This window comes from Oryctolagus cuniculus, chromosome 5 (assembly GCF_051225735.1).
Source record: "Oryctolagus cuniculus isolate XC-2025 breed Fujian yellow rabbit chromosome 5, ASM5122573v1, whole genome shotgun sequence".
NCBI lineage: Eukaryota > Metazoa > Chordata > Mammalia > Lagomorpha > Leporidae > Oryctolagus > Oryctolagus cuniculus.
The window spans coordinates 47,213,394-47,237,225 of NC_142871.1; the positions used below are offsets into that span (position 1 = coordinate 47,213,394).

General features: G+C 39.0%; 1 protein-coding gene across 1 annotated transcript; it reads right to left on the bottom strand.

Moving 5' to 3' along the window:
• Nucleotides 1–375: 375 nt before the first annotated feature.
• On the bottom strand, nt 376–22,954 carry SMPDL3A (sphingomyelin phosphodiesterase acid like 3A). The gene is made up of 8 exons (XM_002714799.6): nt 22,801–22,954; nt 15,090–15,303; nt 14,008–14,152; nt 9,044–9,140; nt 6,323–6,486; nt 5,669–5,849; nt 2,670–2,794; nt 376–1,133 (listed from the first exon to the last, which is right to left on the bottom strand). Exons 1-8 carry the CDS (start codon nt 22,910–22,912, stop codon nt 816–818), a joined length of 1,356 nt encoding a protein of 451 aa, XP_002714845.3. The 5' UTR covers nt 22,913–22,954; the 3' UTR covers nt 376–815.
• Between the last annotated feature and the right edge of the window lie 878 nt (nt 22,955–23,832).

Here is a 23,832-nt window from a genome sequence, read left to right on the forward strand (position 1 = left end):
TTGTTTCAGCATTTGCACTCTTAAAATAAAATCATTTACTTTTTAAAATTAGTACATGTAAACATAAGTTTACACATAAGATGTAAACAGTTTGAATATCAATTTACACATGAGATTCTTTCAAGAATATATTAAAATCTGAAAATTACCATGTCAAGAATATTTTAACAATGCTACCACCCACTTTAACAGACCAGGATTGAGCTCCTGGCTCCTGACTTCAGCATGGGTCCATACATTGTGGCTGTTGTGGAGTGAACCAGCAGACGGAAGAGTCTCTCTCTCTCTCTCTCTCTCTCTCTCTCTCTCTCTCTCTCCCTTCCTCCCTCCCTCCCTCCCTCCCTCCCTCCCTTTCAAATAAATACTTCATCATACTTAAGGAAAATCAACTTGTTTTATTTTATAAATGGCAATTTTAGAAAGAGTATAAATTAGACTTGAAAGTACTTCAAAACATTTCTGGAAAATTAGATTTAAAGACAAGTTTATTTTGGAGCAAAAAATGTTTGAAGTCTATACATAGTTTTTTTCATAATACACATTTTTTCATGGACATTTTGAAGACCCCTCATACAATAACATGAATTGCAATAGGATATTTACATCCAAGATTATTTTGTTAATGAGTAGTTCAAATATATTCAATACGGTAAACATTTTGAATGTTAAAAATGTCTATATTTGTGTATCTCATAAAAGAAAGCAAATATAGGAATTCTGTTCCCTTTTCAGTAATTCACAAAGATTTCAACAATTTGCACAAACATCTCAGAAACAGAGCTTTGTTACATTTTCTGCTAACACAAACTGAAATACTAGTGATTGTGCTTTATATAATATTGTTTGATACAATCTGCATAGGAAATATTATCAAGATTCATAATTGCACAAATTTGTAAAGCCTTACATTTCCTATCACAAATGGCACTGCTGTCATAACTCACAAAGAAGTAATTGTAGTATTTTACAAACTGCTTACTGTGTAAGCTTGCAAATTCTTTAGCTAATCCATACAAACTTGTTGGATGCAAGTCCTCAATGTCATAGGCATGGGTCAGGATATATTCCAACTTCCAGTTGGATTCTTCTTTGAGATTCGCCTCTGTCAGGTTCAAGTAATACTGCAACATATCCTATAGGTGAAAACAGTAATGATGCTGGCTCATTTTTCAGCATGTAAAGTATTGCAAAACAAGAAGAGTTCCTTTTAACATTGGTAGGATGTTCTTACCACACAGCTGTCATCATTAGAAATTGTCAGTTGGCTTTGAAGAAAGAAACTTGATAACAAAATCTATATAATTTAAAAATCATTTAAAATAATGAAAATGCATAATTGTAAGTAAACTATGCAGACAAATGTACCAATTAAAAAGCCTGTCATTCATGCATCTCAAGGTAACCATTGCTAATAGTTGTTTATAAATCAGTAACATACTAGCAGCAGCTGAAGTCAGCTCACAGCTTACATTTTCAGAACTATTATGAGTCAACTGATGCCACTTTGACATCTTGATATTGTCCACAGTGACAGTATTCCTACAGTGGAAATGGGCAAGCACTATAAATCAAGGCACTATTCTCCCAAGTGAACCAGCTGTTAAAAATTTACCAGGACTCCAGTATATGTATGTATTTCTAATTTTGTGTATAAGACAAATATTTACAATATATATATCTACTTATTATTTTGGCTTTTAAGAAATAGTATCATCCTATATTAACTGCTTTTTACTTTTAAACATTATTTAGTGTTGTATTTGGAAAATCTCTCTAGGTCATCTTCCGTTAGTACAAAAATACATAGGTCTACATGAATGTATATATGCATACACACATAGATATATGTATATGCATGCCTGAAGTCCAGATACAGAAACAGACAACTAATAGTTGTAAAAAAATCCTTTGGACTAGTTTGCAATTCTTTAATTTCCCATAGGTTAAATCAGATTTCTAATACTCTACTCCATTGTTCTGTTATTCTGCGGAATAACAGAGCCATCCTCTGCTTAAATTGATTTAGGGGGGAAAATGTAATAACATCAACAACAACTTTAACTGAAGTGGATTCTTTTCTAATTATATTTGAAAAAGGTGAGGGTACAATTATCCAAACTGAAGCATCCACAGGCTAACAGCTAGCCTTTCAAGGGTAAATTGTTCTGAAGTACAGAACCATGGACATGGTCCAGACTTAGTTACTTTTCCTTTAAAAATATTTTTACTAACATTTATTGAGCACTTAGTATGAGCCAAACATTTTTCTAAGTGCTTTACCTAGATTAATTCATGGAATCCTCACAGTAACTCAATGAATGGCATGGTCATATGAGCATAGTCCAAGAGAGAGTTGTGTTCTGGAGAAGAGTAATTAAATTGACTGCATGAAAAATGTCAATATGTATACAAATTCACAAATAAGGCACCACATGATGAAAGTTTCTTATAAATAAATGTGAAATCCTTAGGAGAACAGAAATGGCCTCCTATAGTGACCCTCATAAGCCTACACTTAGAAAGTGCTGACAAACCTTCCAAGTATGAAAGGGAACAACATCATGAGACAGAAACATAAAATACAGCTCACAAAGCAGTTCTGAGAGACACTGAAACAAGCCAGTGAAAACTGCAAAGACATGCATAAATGGGAAACTGTGACAACTTACCAATAACTTGTAATCATGAGGATCATACTGAAATAGTCTGATACCAGGATTGTTGGTCTGTTTTGCTAAAATATTCTTCACTGGTGTCACAGCAGGAGCCACAAATAAAGAATTTACAGGCCTTCCTAGAAAAACATATGTATATTAGCATACATATTTCAAAATATTGAGTTTAACTATGTAAAAAATAAGAACAGCCTGGCAGTTACAATGCCCATTTCCTACATAAGAATACTTGGTTTGATTCTCAGCTCCATCTCCTGACTTCAGCTTCCTACTAAGGTACACCCTGAGAGGTAGCAATTGATGCCCAAATAACTGGGTCCCTGCTACCCATGGGGGAGACCTGGAATGGGTTCCTGGCTTCAGGTTCTAGCCACAGCTCAATCCTTGCTGTTACAGGCATCTGGGAAGTGAATCAGTGGAAGGGAGCTTTCTCTCTGTCTCTCCCTCTCAAATTAATAATATAAATAAATGTTTTTAAAATAAATAGAGATAATAAAGATAAATGGGTGCCAGATAGATATTAACATACATAACAGCCAAATGAGGTGTGATCATTGATGAAACTGACTCGACACAAGTATAGACACTTTTGCACAAATGTGGGAATTTTTATTATTGATACCAAAGTATTATCGCTGGTTTTGTTAGATAAATCAATGATACTATAGCTATGTAAATTATACATATAATTTTATAATGAATACAGAAGTACAAAAGAATAAAAGACATTTGATTTTTGAGATTCAAATACAACAGGGAAAAAAGAAATAGAACACAAAAGTGACAGGTAAAGCAAGTGTGGAAAATCTTGATAAATGTTGAAGATGAGAGATGAGTTTGTTGAATCATTCTCTCTGCATTTACATGTATTTGAAAATTTTTCATAATAAGAAAATTCTAAATCTACCTATTAGGGGTACATATACCCATAATATGAAAATAGTGTGTCTTTCTTTACACCTAGTTTAAAACTAGTGTGTCTGTCCCCATCCCTAAAACTATATTCTACCAGTGACATAATGGGAATTTGATTAAAAGGTCTTCATATTCATACCTATCTATTGAGGTAAATTTCTGAATTAAAAAAAAAAAAACTACCAAAAAAAAAAAAAAAACCTGATAGGCCTACTGATTCTACATGATAGGGAAACATTTCAAAAATGTCTCTCAAGTACTGAAAGCAAAGCATAGTGATGTTTTTCTCATATCTGACTACCACGAAAGCAGCACTCTTATTTTTTAACTCTTAGTTTCTGCTGGAGCTTGTTCTATATTTTTCTTTCAATGTTGATGATGACAATATTAATAGGCACTTACAAAGTAAAGCTTAGTAGGAGCATACTTTTAAAAGTTCATGAAAAATGGAACTAAAAGATCCTTATTGGGGCCAGTACTGTGGCACAGCGGGTCATCACCCTGGCCTGAAGTGCCGGCATCCCATATGGGTGCTGGTTCAGGTCCTGGCTGCTCCTCTTCTGATCCAGCTCTCTGCTATGGCCTGGGATAGCAGTAGAGGATGGCCCAAGTTCTTGGGCCCCTGCACCCACGTGGGAGACCCGGAAGAAGCTCCTGGCTCCTGGCTTCAGATTGGCGCAGCTCCGGCTGTTGTGGTCATCCGGGGAGTGAACCATCAGATGGAAGACCTCTCTCTCTGTCTCTACCTCTCTCTGTAACTCTTTCAAATAAATAAAATAAATCTTAAAAAATCCTTATTTTGGTGCAAAAACACCTTGAAATCCAAGCATACACGGATCTTCAAAAAGTTCATGAAGGGGTGGGTATTTGCACAGCAGTGAAGATGCAGCTTGGAATGCTAATATTCCACATCAGAGTCCCTGGGTTCAACTCCCAGCTCTGATCATGAGTCCAGTTTTCTTCTAATGCTTGACTTGGATGACAGCAGGTGATGGCCAAATACTTGAGTCCCTGTCACCCATGTGAGAGACCAGAATTGAGGTCACGGTTCCAGCTTAGCCTAGCCCAGTCCCAGTTCTTAGGGACATCTGGAGAGTGAGCCAGTAAATGGGAGATTTTCTTTCTCTCTCTCTCTTCTTCTTCTCTGATTTTCTAATAATAAAAAATAATATACATACATAAAATTTGTTACAGTTCCTGAAAACTGTGCATTATAAAAATCTAAGTGAAAATTTGCAGCAAAAATAAATGGATATTTTAATTAAATTTATTCGCAACTTCATGAAGTTCTCTCCTATATTTTATTTTTTTAAGATTTATTTACTTATTTGAAAGGCAGAATTAAAGAGTTAAAAGGAGAGGGCTAGGGAGGGGAAGTGGGAGAGAAAGAGAGAGAGATCTTTCATCTGCTCATTCACTCTCTAACTCCCCAAATGCTTGCACCAAGTAGGGCTGGGTAAGCTAAAGTCAGGGGCCAGAATTCCATCAGGGTCTCCCACATGTCTCACAGGCAGGCCCCCAAGTACTTGTGCCATCATCTGCTGCCTTCCCGGGTACATTAGCAAGAAGCTGAATCACAGCAGTGTAGCCAGGACTTGGACCGATATTCCAATACAGGATGTGGGCATCCCAAGCCATGGCTTAACCAGCTGTACCACAATCCCCACCCTTCTATATTTGATTTTAAACCATTATGTAAATTTTATCTTGCTTTTTTAAATTCTGAGAAATAATATACATATAAAAAGAAAGCAATCTGGCAAGTAAATAACAAACAACAATATCATGTAAAGGAAAATTTGAGGGAGCTGAGGGTTTCAGAGGCTTTTATGTTAACAGACAATAAATGATGTTGGTCCTGTGGAGATAGTTGGAATTTATGTTGAATAATTCCAATTGAAGGCTTATTAATCATGTGGACACTCATATAACAACCCTTGAAGCCAATCCACAAGATGATATCAGTAGCAAGTTTTTTAATGAAATTTTTAATTTACTAATTCAGTAAGTTTATTGGATATTCATTGCTTTGCTTTAGCATCTTGGACCTGGGAGATGCAAACTGAATATCATATTACCTTTCTCATCAGAAAGAATCATAATGCTGTCTCTGTGAGTGTGTCCATAAAATTGCCCTAAAATGACATCACTGTATCTCCTAAAAATATCTACCAATTTCTCATTATAGTATTCTCTTATGGCTGTAGTGTTATTTGAATAAGGCAGATATCCCACTGGAACATGTGCTATGATGTACACCTAGAAAAAAAGAACACAAAGACAATGCATGAGAATCAGTTGGCATATTTATCATAACTGAATGACATTTGGATTTCCCAAATTTTAAGTATATTAACTAAAATTTAAGAAGAAAATATACTCTTATTTATGATGCAAAAAGGAACAGAATTATAAAACTATGAAGGTTTCTATATGTATTTTTCTCCTTTATACAACACTTTTGATATATAAGGCAAGTATAATCTTAGCCACAATTTTCTAAATTGGTTTCTTTTTATGCCAATAGATGTCAATTAAGTTGAAAAGCATTAAAAGCAAAACAAAATATGAAAACCAACAGAAATAATTCATAACATGTTTCATGTGAGAATGTATTCAAATTCTACTATTTTTCTTGCATTACTATGTGATTCTGCCCCAGGTTCAAAAAGTACACAAACTTAGTCTTCTATTTATCCCCTGCATGATATTGGTCTGTCTGTGAAACCTACCTTCTCTCTATTTTTCTGAGAGTTGTTCAGTGTATTTTCTAGCCATTCAAATTGATTTGCTGGGTCAGTTTTGTTCAGCGTCACAACATTTGGACTATAGTACAAGTTTGTATTTAGACTGATGATCCTAAGGTTATTTGTAACTTTCTGTGTATAAAAGCCACCTATAAAAACAATTTTAAAATATACTTTAGGAAAATACATACACAAACACACAGTTATTATGAAAGTAAATTCTTAAGGCCTACAGTCTGGTCAGAAAGCTTGGATTCATCTGTTACTGCTTCGTTCGCACACAGAGACTGTCATTAGATAAGAATCAGGTTTAACAATCATTTATTGAAAATCTACCACGTGCCAGATCCAAAACGTGTATATTGAGGTTAATAACGACAATATACACTATCCAGTTGAGAAGATAATCAACTCTTTGGGTGATAAGCAATGAGATGGGATTTTATAAAATAAGTATTAATATATCAATCCCTACTTTTATATGCTTGGGGAGTTAAGATGAGAGATATTGTGAAGCATAAAATCCAATCTCCAGGAACAGATATGGGCCTTGCTGAACACCACTGAGAAAAACGCATCATGGGCAGAAGAGGCTTCAAGGCCTGTTCCCACACACACCACTCCACAGGCTGCAACTGCGCTTTCTGAGCTGGCCCCGGGGATCCTCGCCCTGCTTTCTCGGCCGCATGCCCACACCCATCATGCTTTTCCTGAGCTCCCAGTCATGCTGACCACGGCCTCGCCTTTCCTTCATCCTTCGCTCTTGTCATAACACCTGATGATTTTCACTACGGTAGTGGCCAGGCAGATAGGTTGGAAGTTACCGGCAGCTGGTTTTGATATGCTGCCATTCTTGTTTTAGCAGTAGAAGATGACAACATTTCTCACTAGGGACTCTGGAGGAACAAAGTGCGAGGCCCTGCACACAGGGCATCTGGGTTTCAAATCACATTTGCTTTCAAGACTTCCAAGGAAGTCACTTTCAAATTTACTATTAGACTCCAGTGTTTACCTAGAAAATTGATGGCAAACACTGGAATGGACTTCACTGTGGAATGCAAATAGCTTTTGCTTAGGGTCAACATTCTTTTTGTCAGTTATTTTTCGCCTGGAATCCAGAGTATCCCTTGTGGCTCTCTCTTCAATTTGTACCAGTTGTCCATGTGTCTTTGAGGTTAAAGGGGTGTAGAACTAGTTAGAGCTCCCTAGGTTAATCAGACCATAGCATAATTCCAAGACAGCAAGTCTCAAATTCATAAATATGAGAGTACTTCAAAAAAGTTTATGGGGAAATGGAATTAAAATATAAGTTCATTTTGAAGTGGAAAAGTTTTGAAATACACAGTTTTTGTTTTTTTTAAATAACATGTATTCTCCATGGACTTTCTGAAGACACCTTATACTATGATTTGCTACATGCTACAAAAACACAAGAAAAATAGTGGTAAAAGTCAAAGGTTTAAGAAAATTAGTAAAAGAAAAAAATATAACTGGGAGAAATCTAGACATTAACAATATTTCTTGTCCCAGAATTTTAAAACCACTCAAGTCTTAGTTTAACAGCCAGACACCTCAGTCAAACTTCTAAAATGCTATGGATGTACATAATGATGTGTTGAGAGCCACCCAGGGTAAGACCACCACCAGGGAAGGTCTTACCAAACATTAATTATACATCACTTTTCCAAGCTTCTCTAGGTCCATGCTAAAAGTTTAGTTATCCTTGCCCTACTAGCTGTTTGTTTTAAAAATTGTGCTTGCTTGATTAAAAGCAAGCATTTATTTTCTCTTCTCAGTCAATATTCCAGTTACAAATGACTGTCCTTCAGTATCTAGGGGGATCTAGATAGAAACCTCCAGTGATACCAAAATCTTTTCATGACCAAGTCCCTTCTATAAAAGGGAGGAGTATTTGCAGATAACCTATGCACATCCTCCAAAATCCAATAAACCATCACTAGATTACTTTTAACACCAAATGCAATACAAATGCCATGACAATAGCTGTTATATTCTGTCATTTAAGGAACATTGAGAAGAAAAAGTAGTCTGTACATGTTCAGTAATTACACCATCACAGGCCTAACTGGATAATAAACAATCTGAGGTTGGTTAAATCCAACGACTTTTTAAAAAAGATTTATATATTTATTTGAAAGGCAGAGCTATAGAGAGAACGGGAGATAAAGAGAGAGAGAGATCTTCCATTTACTGTTTACTCCCCAGATGGCAGCAGTGGCTGGGTCTGGGCCAGGCTAGGAGGCAAGAGTTTCTACCACATGGGTAGGAGATGCCCAAGCACTTGGGCCATCTTCCGCTGCGTTTACCAGGCCATTATCAGAGAGCTAGATCAGAAGTGGAGCATTTGGGACTCAAACCACCACCCATATGGGATGTTGGCATTGCAAGCAGTAACCTTACCCACTATATAACACCCCAGCCCCTCAACTGCTCTTTTATTGATATTCAAATCCAAAGCTCAGCTTTTGTTTCCTATAGAACATACCTGATCCATGGTGGAAGAAGAAGGGCTCCCTACAAGATAAACAAGCTCACAACACATGTCACTAGGCATTACTATTCACTGTTCTCAACAAAAACTAGGTGCAGAAGTTCTCCATAAATGGTATCCCCAAGCAAACACAAAGGATTTAAGTCTGAACATGAATAAGAAAGAAGGAAAATGGAGATAAGTCTTTCACTTACCTTTCCTTAAAGTAAGAGTAGCTTCTTCATCCAGCCATGGTCCCCATAGGTTTGCTACTGCATCATACACTTTACTGGTGGCTATAGGCAATTGATCCTGGATACAAATAATGCAAACCATTGAAATGTCAAAGGTAACATGGATCAAAGAATTTAAACAGTATTTAAATATATATATATATATATATATATATATATATCCTTTTATATATATAATGGGATGAATACTAGAGAGGTTTAGAGAGATTTAGGTTTTACGAAATTTATAACTTATGAGCAGGGAAAAATATAATCAGCTACTGATTAGACAATGTTTTGGGTCCTGCCACAGGGGTCCTAGGAACACAGAAGTAGGCACAATAAAGTCAGGGTGCAAAATGAAGACATTCCTTTGGCATGCACTCTGGGCCCTAGAGTGCATGCCAAAGGAATGGGGAAACCTCCATGACTTTAGGATTTAACACAACCCTGAAAAGTGTGAAAACTACCACGAAGCTTCTTAAGCTCTTGAATGAAGACTTACAACTACATTTTGATTTGAAGAAATCTCTTTAGAGTAGCCCAAATTATATCACCATGCTCTGACTTTTAAAATTATTTATAATAATAGAACACAAGATATTATCATAAATTATCTTCTTATATTAATTTTATTATTGTATTATAATAATATTATTTTATACATAAAGTATTCTTATGGTATGATAAGCTCTAAAGAAAAAAACTTTAAGAAAATAAATATTGAATAAATATTCAGAAATCATTTATGAAATTGGATTATTCTCTTTTTAAAAAAATTATTTATTTACTTGAAAGGCAGAGTTACAGAAAGGAAGAGACAGAGTGAAAAAGAGAGAGGGAGATGTTCTAGCCATTGGTTCACTCCTCAAATGGCCAGGGCTGTGCCAGGCCAAAGCAAGGAGCACATATGGGTGGAAGGAACCCAAGTACTTGAGCCACCTTCTGTTACTTTCCCAGACACCTTAGCAGGAAACTGAATAGGAAATGGAGCAGTTGGGTCTCAAGCTAGTGCACAAATGGGATGCCAGCGATGCAGGCAGTGACTTAACCCACTGTGCCACAATCCCAGCCCCTAGATAATTATTTCTAATTTTTGCTTTTCAAGATTATATTAAGGATGGACACCATTTTCTTTACTCTCATTTTCGCCTCTATGTATGGATGATACAAATTTATTTCTCAGGCGAGTTTCCCTGTCAGCATCTATTAAAATACCTAGTTATTTTTCAATTTACATTAAGGGCAAATGAAAATAACTAAATGATGTATTGTTCCTGGAACAAATTCTCAAAATATGGTTTCAGTTTGCACCAAAGTTCATGTTAGCCTATCTGAGAAGTACACAGTGGTTTAGGCCAAACTAGATTATGATTAAAAATTATAATACAGTCAGCCCTCTATATCTGTAGATTCAATGAACTATGAAGTAAAAATATTCAGAAAAAAAAGGGTAAAACATTTTTACTTGCCATTAGTTCCTAAACAATTCAAGAATAACTACTATTAACATAGCATGTACATTATACTATTATGAGTAAACAGATTATTTAAGACATGTAAGATAAAGTGCACAGATTACCTGCAAATACTATCCAAATTTATATAAGGGACTTGAGCATCCACAAATTTTGGTATTCATGAGGGTCCATGAATCAATTCTTCATGGATACAGATGAATGACGATGTAATAACAATAATAATGATAATAATAATAATAATAATTTAAAGTCACAAAGTCTTGGCCTTTGTTCACTGAGATGGATGCCAAAGTGTGGTATGGTATGGTAACGCAGAATCCTAAAAATTATATAAAAATCACTCCAGACTTTCCTATTTTAAATATGAGAAATATGAGCACCACATAAGTTGGGTGATTTATCCAGGAAGAACTGGTCAGTCCCAGAAAAGGCTCTAAGTCCCCAGGTGTTTCGCACATCATCCTTTATCCATTGCACACTGCTGCCTTCTCAATCCTATTTGGCTGTGGCATGATCACTACTCACAAATGAAACAAGCAACTCACTAGCAAGTTTGGTGGCATCACCCTACCAGTATAGGTGTAAATAGGGACCCTGATCCAGGCTGCTTCCTTGCGTGGCAACAGGAAGGAATCCTGGACTCCCCACATGGATATCCACTTCTGATGCAATGGGTGGAGATGTACATATGTATTTATATATCTATGCTTCATATTTGTGAGTTATTAATGGAGAAATAACATTTATCAAATCTGTTTGTTCCTATTATTCTCCAGAATTAGATCCTAGATATCAGTCTTCAGGAGAATTTGTTACAGGGATTTCATGACATTTCTGAACTTGTAAAGTAGAAGGATTATAGCAGAATTATACAATAACAATTTTCAAATATAGTATCATATGCTAGAAAGAGAAAAAATTAACTGTTTAAGGCATACATATATGCTGGGGCAACAGGTTAAGCTTATGCCTGAGACACTGGCATCAAATATCCAGTGCCAGTATAGGTTCTGGCTGCTCCACTTCTGGTCCAGCTCCCCACTAATGTGCCTGGGAAAGCAATGGAAGATCTTCCAAGTACCTGGGCCCCTGCAACCTGTGTAGGAGACTGGAGTTCCAGTCTCCTGGCTTCAGCCTGTACCAGCCATAGCCAATGCAGCCATTTGGGGAGAGAACCAGTAGATGAAAGATTACTTTCTCTGTGACTCTCCCTCTCTTTCTGTCACTCTGCCTTTCAAATAAATTATATATATATATATATATACATATTATATATATATAAAGTAGACATACTGCCCAATTTACCCTAGCAGCACATATAAAAGGATATATTACAGAAGCTAGATAGTATCTTTATCTATGAATTACTGTAACATTTGACTAAAGTGAAAATAAAGAAAAATGACACAAATCTCCAAAGAGGCAAAAAGGAAATGTATCCTCTGTCACTTGCCCAATGCTTATCCTACCACCAGCCTACTTATTGAAGGCTTGACTTTTAATTACTAATGCTCACAAAAGTTTTACAAATGAAAAAGCTGTGGATCAGGGACATGGCATGTAATTCCCTAAGCTGGTCAAGTTATCAGATATAAGGCTGGATAGGGATTTACGCTCTAGTGACCATTTCTTGAAATCCCATGTTTTCTACTCTGCGAGTCTGAGGCATATAGAAACACTACATGTAATGCTGGGCTCCTGGAGAGTGTCCTCAAACCTCTGTAGTGTGTAGATAAATATCTCCATGATAGGAAGCCTAACTCAAAAAGACTCACATCTAGGGGTCATCGTTGTGGCACAGCAGGTACAGATGCCAGCATCCCATATGGGCTGGCGTCGCAGGCGGTTCAAGTCCTGTCTCCTCCACTTCCGATCCAACTCCCTGATAATGTGCCTGAGAAAGCAGGGAAAGAAGGCTCAAATCCTTGGGCCCCTGCAACACATGTGGGAGACCCAGAAGAACCTCCTGGCTCCTGGCTTCAGCCTAGCCCAGCATAGGTGTAAATAGGGACCCTGACCCAGACTACTTCCTTGGGTGGCAACAGGAAGGACTCCCTGGGCTCCCCACATGGATATGCATGGATATCTGCTGCAGCCATTTGGGGACTGAACCAGCAGATGGAATAACTCTCCATGTCTCTCTATTCTTTCTGTAATTCTGCATTTCAAATAAAGAAAATTAATCTTTAGAAAGAAAAACCTCACATCTTGATCATCTCAAGGTTGAAAGCCAGTGCCAAAAAGGAGATTAAAATCTATGCTTGTAGATTATAATTTTTCAAAATCACTAGTCAGTTTAAATTAAAAAATGAAAATTATGAAGCATCCATTTTGTATGAAATGGAAAAGGTATCTGAAGCAAGTAGAAAACGGTGTACAAAATAAAGATCATAGGAAATATTACGTATGTTGATTTGGCAAGACCAAGGGATCTGTGAAAGGATATTGGTCTAACTGAACACAGAAATGGGGTGATTAGATCCAGAATATGGGCTCTGCCACTGAGTCTTCTGAGCATTTGAATAAGCAACGTGACAGTTCTAGGTCTCGGTCGATGTAGCCCAGGCATCATCAGCAAGTTCTTCTATAAAGCAGAGCATTTATCTCAGTCTTATGGGATATATGGTCTCTGTGACAACTCTTCTGCTCTGTCATTACAGCATGAAGCAGCCACTGACAACACAAATTGAAAAAATGTAGTTGTGTTTCAATTAAATTTTATTACAAAAATCAGCAATGGGCCAAATTTAGACCACAGGCCACAGTCTGCCAAGTCTTGGGCCATGCAGCAAAGTCTGTGATCTCTTGATTCTGCACAAATCTAAGATTGCACACTACTGACACAGTAGTCCATAGCCAGGACTGGCATCCAGCTACAACACACAGGTTGCTTAATAAATGGCCACTGATTGGTTACAGCTCGGTTACAGCAAGAGCTGTAGCAGATATTAAATAATCTGAACATAGTCCCCATCTTGAACCACATCTTAATTAGGTAAACCAGACCAGAAGATGGGCTTCCACTTTGGGTTCTTATTGTAGTTTGTTATTTTTTTTATTTTAATCACAATGTAGTTTAGCTCACAAAAACAGATCTTTATATGTCTAACAAAAGTTCTGGGAAATTTAAGTATTTCTCAGTATCAACCTTCCTCGCCAACTCTACAAAAATGCAAATGAATAGGAAAATTATTCAAAAGAAAAGAGAAATTGAGGAAGATTATGAAGGAAAACAGAAATTAGAAACCTCCAAGCTGAGTAATTTGCTTCAGAAAACTCACTACTGATATAACTTTCCACAAATTATTTTTAAAAATCTTTTTAAAGTCCCCAAAGCATCTGTCTTGTCTTCCTCAATGATTATTACTAAGAGCATGCTCTATCTCACTGGCTAATCTACTATAATTTTGACACTATGTATGGGAATATCTTTTAACCACCATTGGAAGTTCATGTCAAATTTACCTGTGGCCAATAGTCATGATTACCCAGTGCAGGGAAAACCTGGAGATCTGGGAAGAGACTCTGGATAGTGATTGTCATATTTGCAATCACATTTATAACAGTGTCTGTCGAAAGTTCAGATACTGGAACATGAGGTGGGCTATCCCTGAAAAGGAAAAAGAATTGTAAAGAACATTGTGAGTTTGTATAAAGACTCACTGGACTTATACGTGATGTACACTGCACTTATCGTTAAAGACCTCCACATTAACATACGATATCATTGTTAAAGAGTTGATGTAGACTCTTCACCCACCCTTCTCCCAAAAGAATCCTACAAAAAAGAAAATTGACAAAACTGTGATACAAAACATAATCTTCTAATCTCAGCCTGTTTCATTGTCTGAAGAATTATGAGAAGCAAAGAATATCAGTAATTAAAATAACACATTCCAGAGACAAAATGAATAAATTCAAACTCTAGTTTTGTTGATCATTAGTTGGATACACTTGGGTAATTTAATCAGATACTCAATTTTCTTCCCTGAAAAATGGGAATAACAAAAATATTCATGATAAAGATTAAATAAGTTACTTATATAAGTATAAATATATTAAATAAAAGAATGTCTACCACAAAGCAAATGCTCTGCAAGTATTAGGCATGGCAATCATTTAATCATTCCAGGTTCACAAAACATAGGTCTATTCAATCTATAATGATGAATTGAACTAGTTTAGTTACACTACCAGAAGATGACGCTTTACAAAATTCCCATCATAAGTTAGCTCCCATTTTTGTCTTTTGTCTTTGATTATTTAATCAAGACCTATTATCAGATTAATCAGCACCTCAAGACATTGCTACAAGGTGTCATTTATAGATCCATTTATTAGTTAACAATAACTAAGAAGGTACTTTTTTAAAAAGTCTTCTAAAATTGTTCTTATCTTTAATAATGTTGATTGATTTGACCCAGAATTCTTAACCCAAATAATTCTTAAAACATAAATAATCTTCTTATGGAATTCAGCATACTACTGAAGCCCAGACCACTATAGATACATATTGAGTAATTAATGGTATTTATGTAATCACTTACCCTGTCCATATCATGAAAGATGCTTCTTGTCCTGATTTTTCAATGAAATCAAATGCTGACAAAATAAGTTTATATGGAGAATCGCACAGAACATCTCCATAAGGGCCAGGGTTGGAGGCATTTGCACCTTTGGATGAAGAGCACACTTTAGTGCGGTCATCTGTGAGGTGGTAAGTAGGGTCCAAGTGTAAATCAGTCACATGCCAAAACTGTCCTGTTGATTAGAAAAGAAATGCTGAGAAATCTACTTGATTTTTGGAATTCCCATCCGAATATTTACTATAAGACTGGAGACAGTTGCTCCCTGTCAGAAGGCCAAAAACCTTAGTAATGTAAGCATCCATATGTCATGAAGCTAAACACAATCCTCCCATGTGAGAATATGAGGATTCAAAGAACAGCAGGAAGAATGTGCTGCTTGTGAGTGTCAAAATTGGCAAGCTCAGTATGAAACTGACATCCACAAAACACCCTACAGCAAAGAAGTAGGAATCACAGTACTCAGCTTTAGAGTTGAGTCACTAATGCTAGATCAGCCAGGAAATTTGCTCAGTCCACCTAGTTGATAAATGACAGAGTAAAAATCTGAACCCTATTTTGAGGATCCTAATGTATACTTATATATAATTTACACACATCTTTAATGATATGGCTGCTTTGTCACATGGAATTTTCAAACTGTTATAATATAGAGACTACTTTCACTTTCAGTATTATTTCACAGAAACTCATCAGAAGTAACTCAGGAGCACAGACTATACCAAAGCACAAACAAGCAAGTAGAATGCAAGCTTTATGTACGCAAAGACGATAAAATCCAAAGCTGAAATAATAAAGTGGTAACAGTTGATTTAATGGATAAGAAGAATTTTCTTTTGGGTGCTTATTCCCAATGTTGTTGTTGTTATAATTTTACAGCACATTTAAGCTTGCACCTAAGAAATTATAGAAAAAAAAAACCAGAAAAGGTAGACACAAAATAGTCTTTATGGTCAATGATTTGATTCTAAGTTACCTCTTATAACAATTTGATTTGTTTTATTCCATAGCAAAGAAAATACCCCAATCTTTATTTCCAGTTTAGATATACTTTATCTGATTTGGCGAATATAGAAATGAAAAACTGACTCAAATTCAGATTCAGTTTCTCCTACTTATACTCATAACACACATCACTTCTGACATCGATGTGTGGAATTTTCCCCACAAACACCAATAAGCAAGCAAGTAATTCTGCAGGGGACAACAGTCTCATGTACTCTAACCAATTCTGATACTATCTACCTGGCAATAGTGTGATTCCAAGGGGAGGGCTCAGTCCCCAAGACAGGATCCTCTCACCATGCCAACTGAAAGCCCCAAGTAGCTTCACCAGCGCTGTTGCCTGCCTGGGTATAAATCAGAGATCCCATAGTGCCCTCCTCCAGCTCGATGAATTTGCTCCAGTGGCTCACAGAATTCAAGGAAACACATTGGTTTGTTGTAAAGGACAATACAAACGATGCCAAGTAAGGAGATTCATAGGGCAAAGGATGGGAAAAGCAGTGTGGCACTTCTATGCCCTCTCTGGCCATGCCACCCTTCATGAACTGTGTGTGTTCTGCACAGGTAAGCTCTCCAAACTCTGTCTTTGGGAGTTTTGTGGAGACTTCATCACACAGTCGTGACTGCTTATAGACAGACTGCATAGGGAAACCCGGCAAGCTCTGTTTGGCAGGACCCCCTTTAGAGTGTGGAAAGTCTTAGGAATGTATTTCTTTGGCCTGCTTTGAGGAGGGCCTTAGGTGCCAGTAGTCATGGACAAAAAAAAATCCATCACAAAGTGGAGAACCATCCTAGTGCCTTCATCTCCTTGGTATAAATACATATTACAATTCATTTTTTATGGAAACATGTGTTTACTTTTAGAATGTTAATGTACAGTAAAATGCATAGGAAGTAGTGTGGTGATTAAGCACAGGAAGTCCAGAGTCAGAATGTGAGACTTCCAGTTCAAGCTCTGCCACCAGCTAACCTAGCTGTGTGACCTTGATCTCTTTCATCTATGAGACAGGACTAATGATGATGCTTCCTATGATGGTTAAATGCTTTCTATATATGAAGCCCTTTGAAGGTATCTGGCACTTCCCAAACTGAAGGTTAATTGTACTGCTATTTTGCAGCCCCAAATATTAAATTTGAATGTGGACTTTCCCATGTTTAACTAATGGAAAAAAAAAAAAAAACCACTGAGTATTTAGTGTATGTTTAGTACTGTTTCAAATGCTTCACATATATTAACTATTTTCTGTATTTTACAGATGAGGATCTGAAGCACACAGACATGAAGTCCAGGTAACATACAAGGGGATTTTGGAAACATTCGCCATGGAGCAGGCAGTTTTTTGCGGTTAGGAAGCCCACATTGCATATTAGACTACCTGGGTTCAATAGTCAGCTCTGACACCTGACTCCAGCTTCCTAGGAATGCAGACCCCGGGAGGCAGCAGTGATGGCAGCAGTACTTTGGTTTCTGCCAGTCACACAGCAAAGCTTTCCATTCCTGACTTAGGTCTTGGCCCAGCCTTGGTTGGTGTGGCATCTGAGACGTGGGAAGTGAACCTGGAATAGGGGAGTTTCCTCTCTCTCAAATTTATGAAAAATGTATAATATGAAAACATTATGTGAATTTCAACATTTTGCACCAAAATAAACTTTTAATTACATTTCTTGTAAAGAAAGTACCCTTGCACACTGAGTATCTTGTAACTGTCTCAACAGAGCTTGAGTGAAATCTGGAAACCTTAATGCCAGGTCCATGTTGCCCATGACCACTGCAAACATTGCTTCTCTGTGTGCTCACATTAAAAATATCCTGTTTCACTTTCCTCACACAAAGATAATGACAACATCCACATATGTGATCATGTAAAGATTAAAGGAACTAAGTTTATGAGCATATTAAATTCATGTCGACCAAAATTTGAAATGCATTCAGGACACATTCATTTGATGTAATCTAAAATCTAGGTTTTTATCTCTCCAGCATCTAGAATATATGTGACCTACAGTATGCCCTCAACATTCTTTAGTTTATGTATGAAGACATTGCAAAGGGCAAAGCCAGTATTTCCTCAAGTTCTCATGACTCAGTAATGAAAGCTGAACTGGAACCAGTCTCTCCAGACTTCCAGTGCTCCTTCTACTATATCTGATTGCCAGACAGATAAATGAGGCTGCAGACACTGAACATCACTGAAAGATGTCTTTAAATAGAAGCCCAGAACAAAGCTTGACAGCTCTTTAAACTGAGATTTATAAGGAAACTCCAGAGGCCTCATCAACCCTCCTGATGCAATAGTACACAAAGTGCTGTGTGTATGTGTGTGTGTATGAGAGAAAGAGAGAGAGAGAGAGAGAGTTCTCAGGATGGTAGATCTTGCCTATGGCAGAGTCCACACACACTCCAATCCAGTTTCTCTGTTTCCAAATCCTAATTTCTTTTTTTTTTTTATTTAATGAACATGAATTTCCAAAGTACAGTTTATGGATTACAATAGATTCCCCCCATAACTTCCCTCCCACCCACAACACTCCCCTCTCCCACTCCCTCTCCCCTTCCATTCCCATCAAGATTAATTTTCAATTATCTTTATATACAGAAGATCAATTTAGCATATATTAAGTAAAGATTTCAACAGTTTGCACCCACACAGAAACACAAAGTGGAAAATACTATTTGAGTACTAGTTATAGCATTAATTAAACACCTAAGAGTAATTGTGTATTTTTTTTATTTTCCCTCCCACTCACACCCCTCCCATCTCCCGCTCCCTCTCCCATTACTTTCACATCAAGATTCATTTTCAATTATCTTTATATACAGAAGATCGATTTAATATGTATTAAGTAAAGATTTCATCAGTTTGCACTCACACAGAAACACAAAGTGTAAAATACTGTTTCAGTACTAGTTATAGCATTACTTCACTTTGGACAACACACTAAGGACAGATCCCACCTGAGAAGTAAGTACACAGTGACTCCTGTTGTTGACTTAACAATGTGACACTCTTGTTTATGGCCTCAGTAATCTCCCTAGGCTCTAGTCATGAGTTGCCAAGGCTATGGAAACCTGTTGAATTTGCCGACTTCGATCTTATTCTGACAGGGTCATAGTCAAAGTGGAAGTTCTCTCCTCCCTAGGTACCTCCTTCTTTGATGGCCCCGTTCTTTCCACTGGGATTTCACTCACAGAGATCTTACATTTAGGTCTTTTTTTTTTTTTTTCCAGGATGCCTTGGCTTTCCATGCCTAAAATACTCTCATGGGCTCTTCAGCCAGATCCTAATGCCTTAAGGGCTGATTCTGAGGCCAGAGTGCTATTTGGGACATCTGCCATTCTATGAGTCTGCTGTGTATCCTGCTTCCCATGATGGATCATTCTCTCCCTTTTTGATTCTATCAGCTAGTATTAGCAGACACTAGTCTTGTTTGTGTGATCCCTTTGACTCTTAGACCTATCAGTGTGATCAATTGTGAACTGAAATTGATCACTTTGACTAGTGAGATGGCATTGGTACATGCCACCTTGACGGGATTGTATTGGGATCCCCGGCATGATTCTAAATCCACCATTTGGGGCAAGTCCTATTGAGCATTTCTCAAATTGTACATCTTCTCCCTCTCTTATTCCCACTCTTATATTTAACAGGGATCACTTTTCAGTTAAAATTTAAACACCTAAGTATAATTGTGTGTTAATCACAGAGTTCAACCAATAGTACTAGAACAAAACAAAGAGAAAATACTAAAATGGATAATTACTTTTTGTTTTGCAAACAGTATTTTAAAAGATTTCTAAAAATGTATGTGTGTTTGAGTGTTCAACCTATCTGGGCAAATATTCAAAATAATACAAGAACAACTGGAAGTCAAAGAAGATGGGAATGGGCCTTTGGTACAGCATCCCATATCTGAGTGCCTGACTTCAGCTTTGCTTCCAATTCTAGCTTTCTGCTAGTTTGCATCCTGTGATGTAGGAGATGATGGCCCAAGTACTTGGCTCTCTGCCACCCACATGAGACAGAAGACAAGAAATTATTTATCATCTATCTATATCTTCTTTCTCTCTGTCTCTAGCTCATCATCTTTCTATATGTTCATTTTTAACTCTCTGCCTTTCAAATAAAAATTGAAGACTTATTTTTATTTATTTGAAAGTCACAGAGAGACAGCAAGCAAGCGAGAGAGAGATGGAGAGACAGAGAGAGAGGTCTTCCTTCCACTGGTTCATTCCTCTAACTAGCTGCAAAGGCCGGGGCTGGCCCAGGCCGAAGTCAGGAGCCAGGAGCTTCTTCTGGATCTCCCACGTGGGTGCAGAGGCAATTGACTTGGGCCATCCTCCACTGATTTCCCAGGCACATCAGAAGGGAGCTGGATTGAAAGTGGAGCAGCCAGGCTCAAACTGGTACCCATATGGGATGCCAGTGCTGCAGGCTTAACCTGCTACACCACAATGCCGACCCCCAAATAAAATGTTTAAAATTATTTTTTAAATGAAGAAAGTATTACAGTGTATGCTAAAGAACCTATTGACCATAGTTCGGATGTTTTGACATATGGTTTTTCTTTAAAAACGTATCATTTGTTTATAATGAAGATCAAACACTCTCAGGTGAAAGAATCGGCAGGACATAAATCTGAAGTCGCGAATTCAAACACAACAAGTAATCAGAAGCCACACGTGGTAGCCAAAGTAAAAGAAGTCCAAGTGTTATGGATGTGGGGAAGGGAGCAGAGGGAATAGCCCCATCAAGCAGAAATCATGTAAAATAATACACACCGTGAGAAACTGCTGAATCAACATTACAAGCCACTGAACTCTACTTACCCTCTCCCTTCTTTCCTCCTAAGTAGGAGAATGACCCCTGAAGCTTCCCTACCAAATTAGGGAGAATCGCATTGTCAACAAAGTTTTCACTTTGGCTTTCAGCAATCAAGCGGTTAAAACCAACAGATGAACTGGCCATTAGCTGGGCTCATGCAACTTGGGACTTTTAATCTCAAAATCCTACATGGACATGTAATCAAAGTAACATAATTCCAGCTCGAATAAAAGCAGAAACCAGCACACATAAACATTTTGGAGTTATTTCTTAAGATTGACATTTGGTACAGTTGGGAAATGAGATCTATAGTTCTTGATTTGAACTCCCTGACAGCTGAGTCACTTGGACCTGGCTCTCTGACAAATAGATGGCCTTTTCCCTCCTGGATTCCCAAAGTCCAGGAAAGAGCAGAGATTAGCAGAGTGAGACAGACAGACAGAGAGGTTTCATTACTAAGCCGTTACTGAATTTCAGGGAAATTGATCCTTCCAAAACAAGAGACCCCCACCTCTTTCTCTCTAACACGGCAATTATTTTCAGAGAAGGGAGATGGGGGCACATTTATGTTGAAACTGAAGACTCAGATGGCAGAGAAGAATCTCTCATCAAACATTTATCTACTTGGAACCAGTGATCCCCAAATTTCAGCATCTATCAGAATCATCTCGGGTCTGGAGACGCTGGATGGAGTCCAGCTGCTCTCATTCCCACCCAGCTCCTTGCTAATGTGCCTGGGAAAGTAGCAGATGGTGATCCAAGTACTTGGGTCCCTGCCACGCACGCACGTGAGAAACCCGAATGAAGCTCCTGGCTTCCACCTGGTCCAGCTCTGGCCATTGCAGCCATCCGGGGAGTGAACCAAAGGATGGAAGCGCTCCTGCGCTCTCCCTCTCTCTCCTTGTCAAATAAATAAATATATCTTACCACCACCACCCCACCAAAAATAGAGAGAAGGAAAGAAGAAAGGCAGGAAGGAAGGGAGGGAGGGAGAGAGGGAGGAGGGAGAGAGGAAAAAGAAGCGGGCGGGGGGGGGGCAGAATCTTAGGCAGTGTCGGTTAAACATCAGACTTGTCAGCCATCCTCAGCGTTTCAGATTCAGTAGCTTTGGGGATGGGGCTGAAACTGCATTTCTGACAAGCTCAGATGCTGCTGCTACTGAACTTGAAACTTTGAGAACCACTTTGGGAACGGCTGCCTGCAACAGAAACTGCATGAAGTGTTGGGAATACGAACAAAACTGCTGCTAAGGCCGGCAGAGAGCCAAGGGGTCACCCAGGTGCAAGGAAGGGCAGATGAGTTCCTCGCTGAGCTAAGGGGTCCTTCGCACCAAGACTGGGTCGCTCTGGCTGAGTAGAGGCGGACACTGCGGCCGACCTCCATGAGCGGGACACAAGGTAATCCGAGTCCCACGGCAATGCACTCCCGGAGCGGAGGGGAGACTCTGCAGGTCGCCCTCCGCTCCGCTCCGTGCAGATTCCGGCCACTGGTGCGTCTGACCCCTACCACCCCGGCTTCCTTTTTCCTTAAACTTGCAGTTTTTCCTTCCTTCCAGCAGGAGCAAAACAAAGTCGCTGTATGTAAACAAAAGCCCGGCCGGCGGGATCTGGCCCGCCGTTCCCTTGGAGCGCCCCCCAATGTCGCAGGCCTTTGCCCAGCCCAGCCCCAACCTCTGGCCGGGTGCCTTTGCTCCCCGGTCCCTCGATCGTCCCACGCTCAGCAGCTACAGGCAGCGCCGCAGCGCCAGCGCCCCAGCCCGCTGGAGCTGCCCCACGCTGGACCTGGAGTTGGCAGAGGTGCCGCCACCCACGGTCACGAGGAGGGGCCGGGCGCGGAGCACTCACCCACCGCCGGAGCCGGATTGTGGCGGCCGGCGGGCGCCAGGGGCAGCCCGAGGCCCGGGCAGACAGGCCAGGCGGCCAGCAGGGAGCAGACGAGCGTGCGCAGCAGCGCCATGGCCTCTCTGGCAGCTGCCCCGGGACCGTCAGGCCCAGGGGTGGGGAGGAGGCCGAAGACGGGTTCTGGTGTAGACGCCCAGGAGATCACGTGCCAGGGCCGGTTCCTCAGCTATAAGGTTCGCATGACCTTCGGCTGCTCCTTAGAGATTGTCACCGGTGTTTCTTCGCGTCAGGGACCGGCCTTCGAAGGAATGCTCTGTGGCCAGCCTTCAAGGGATGGGGCTTTGCACAGAGGTGGTGCAGAGAGCCCTGTAGTATTATTTGGATGAGGCCAGCAGTTTGGGGTAACGCAGTGGATCGTGAAATTGTAGTTTCTGGACCAGCAACGCCTGCACCACCTGGAAACTCCAGTTAGAAATGCCAAGTCCCAGGTCAAATCCCAGCGCTGCTGAATCAAACTACAGGGGAGGAACCCGTAATTTGTGTTTTTACAAGCCTTCCAGGTGATATTTGAGAACCACTGCTCAGAACACGTCTGGTTGGGTTGGTTTTTTTACAACTGAATGAGAACATGTCTCAGAATCATACTCTGTGCATTCCAGAGATGCATGGATATTATAAATAGAGACGATTGATTTCACCCTAACAGGGAATTTTTCAAGATAGTCTGGCAAAAAAAGCCAACCTGCCAACTGCTTTGGGTCCTGTTCCTTCTCTGCCTTACCTCATCTATGACAACACTGACCTCTTTAAGGTAACGCTAACAGGTGAAATTTACAAGGCAGTCAGTTCCTTTGTAGAGGAAAATGTCTTCCACAATTACTAACCTCGTAAAAGATGTTGTGCTGGGCAGGTGTATTTGCTTCCCATAGGAGAGAATTTTATTCTGTGTCCTGTGGTTTAATGGGAATGTTTCTCAAGAAAGGACCTTTGAAGTGGGAATCAAGAGGCCTCCTTTTTCTGTTTAAAGAGCTGCCG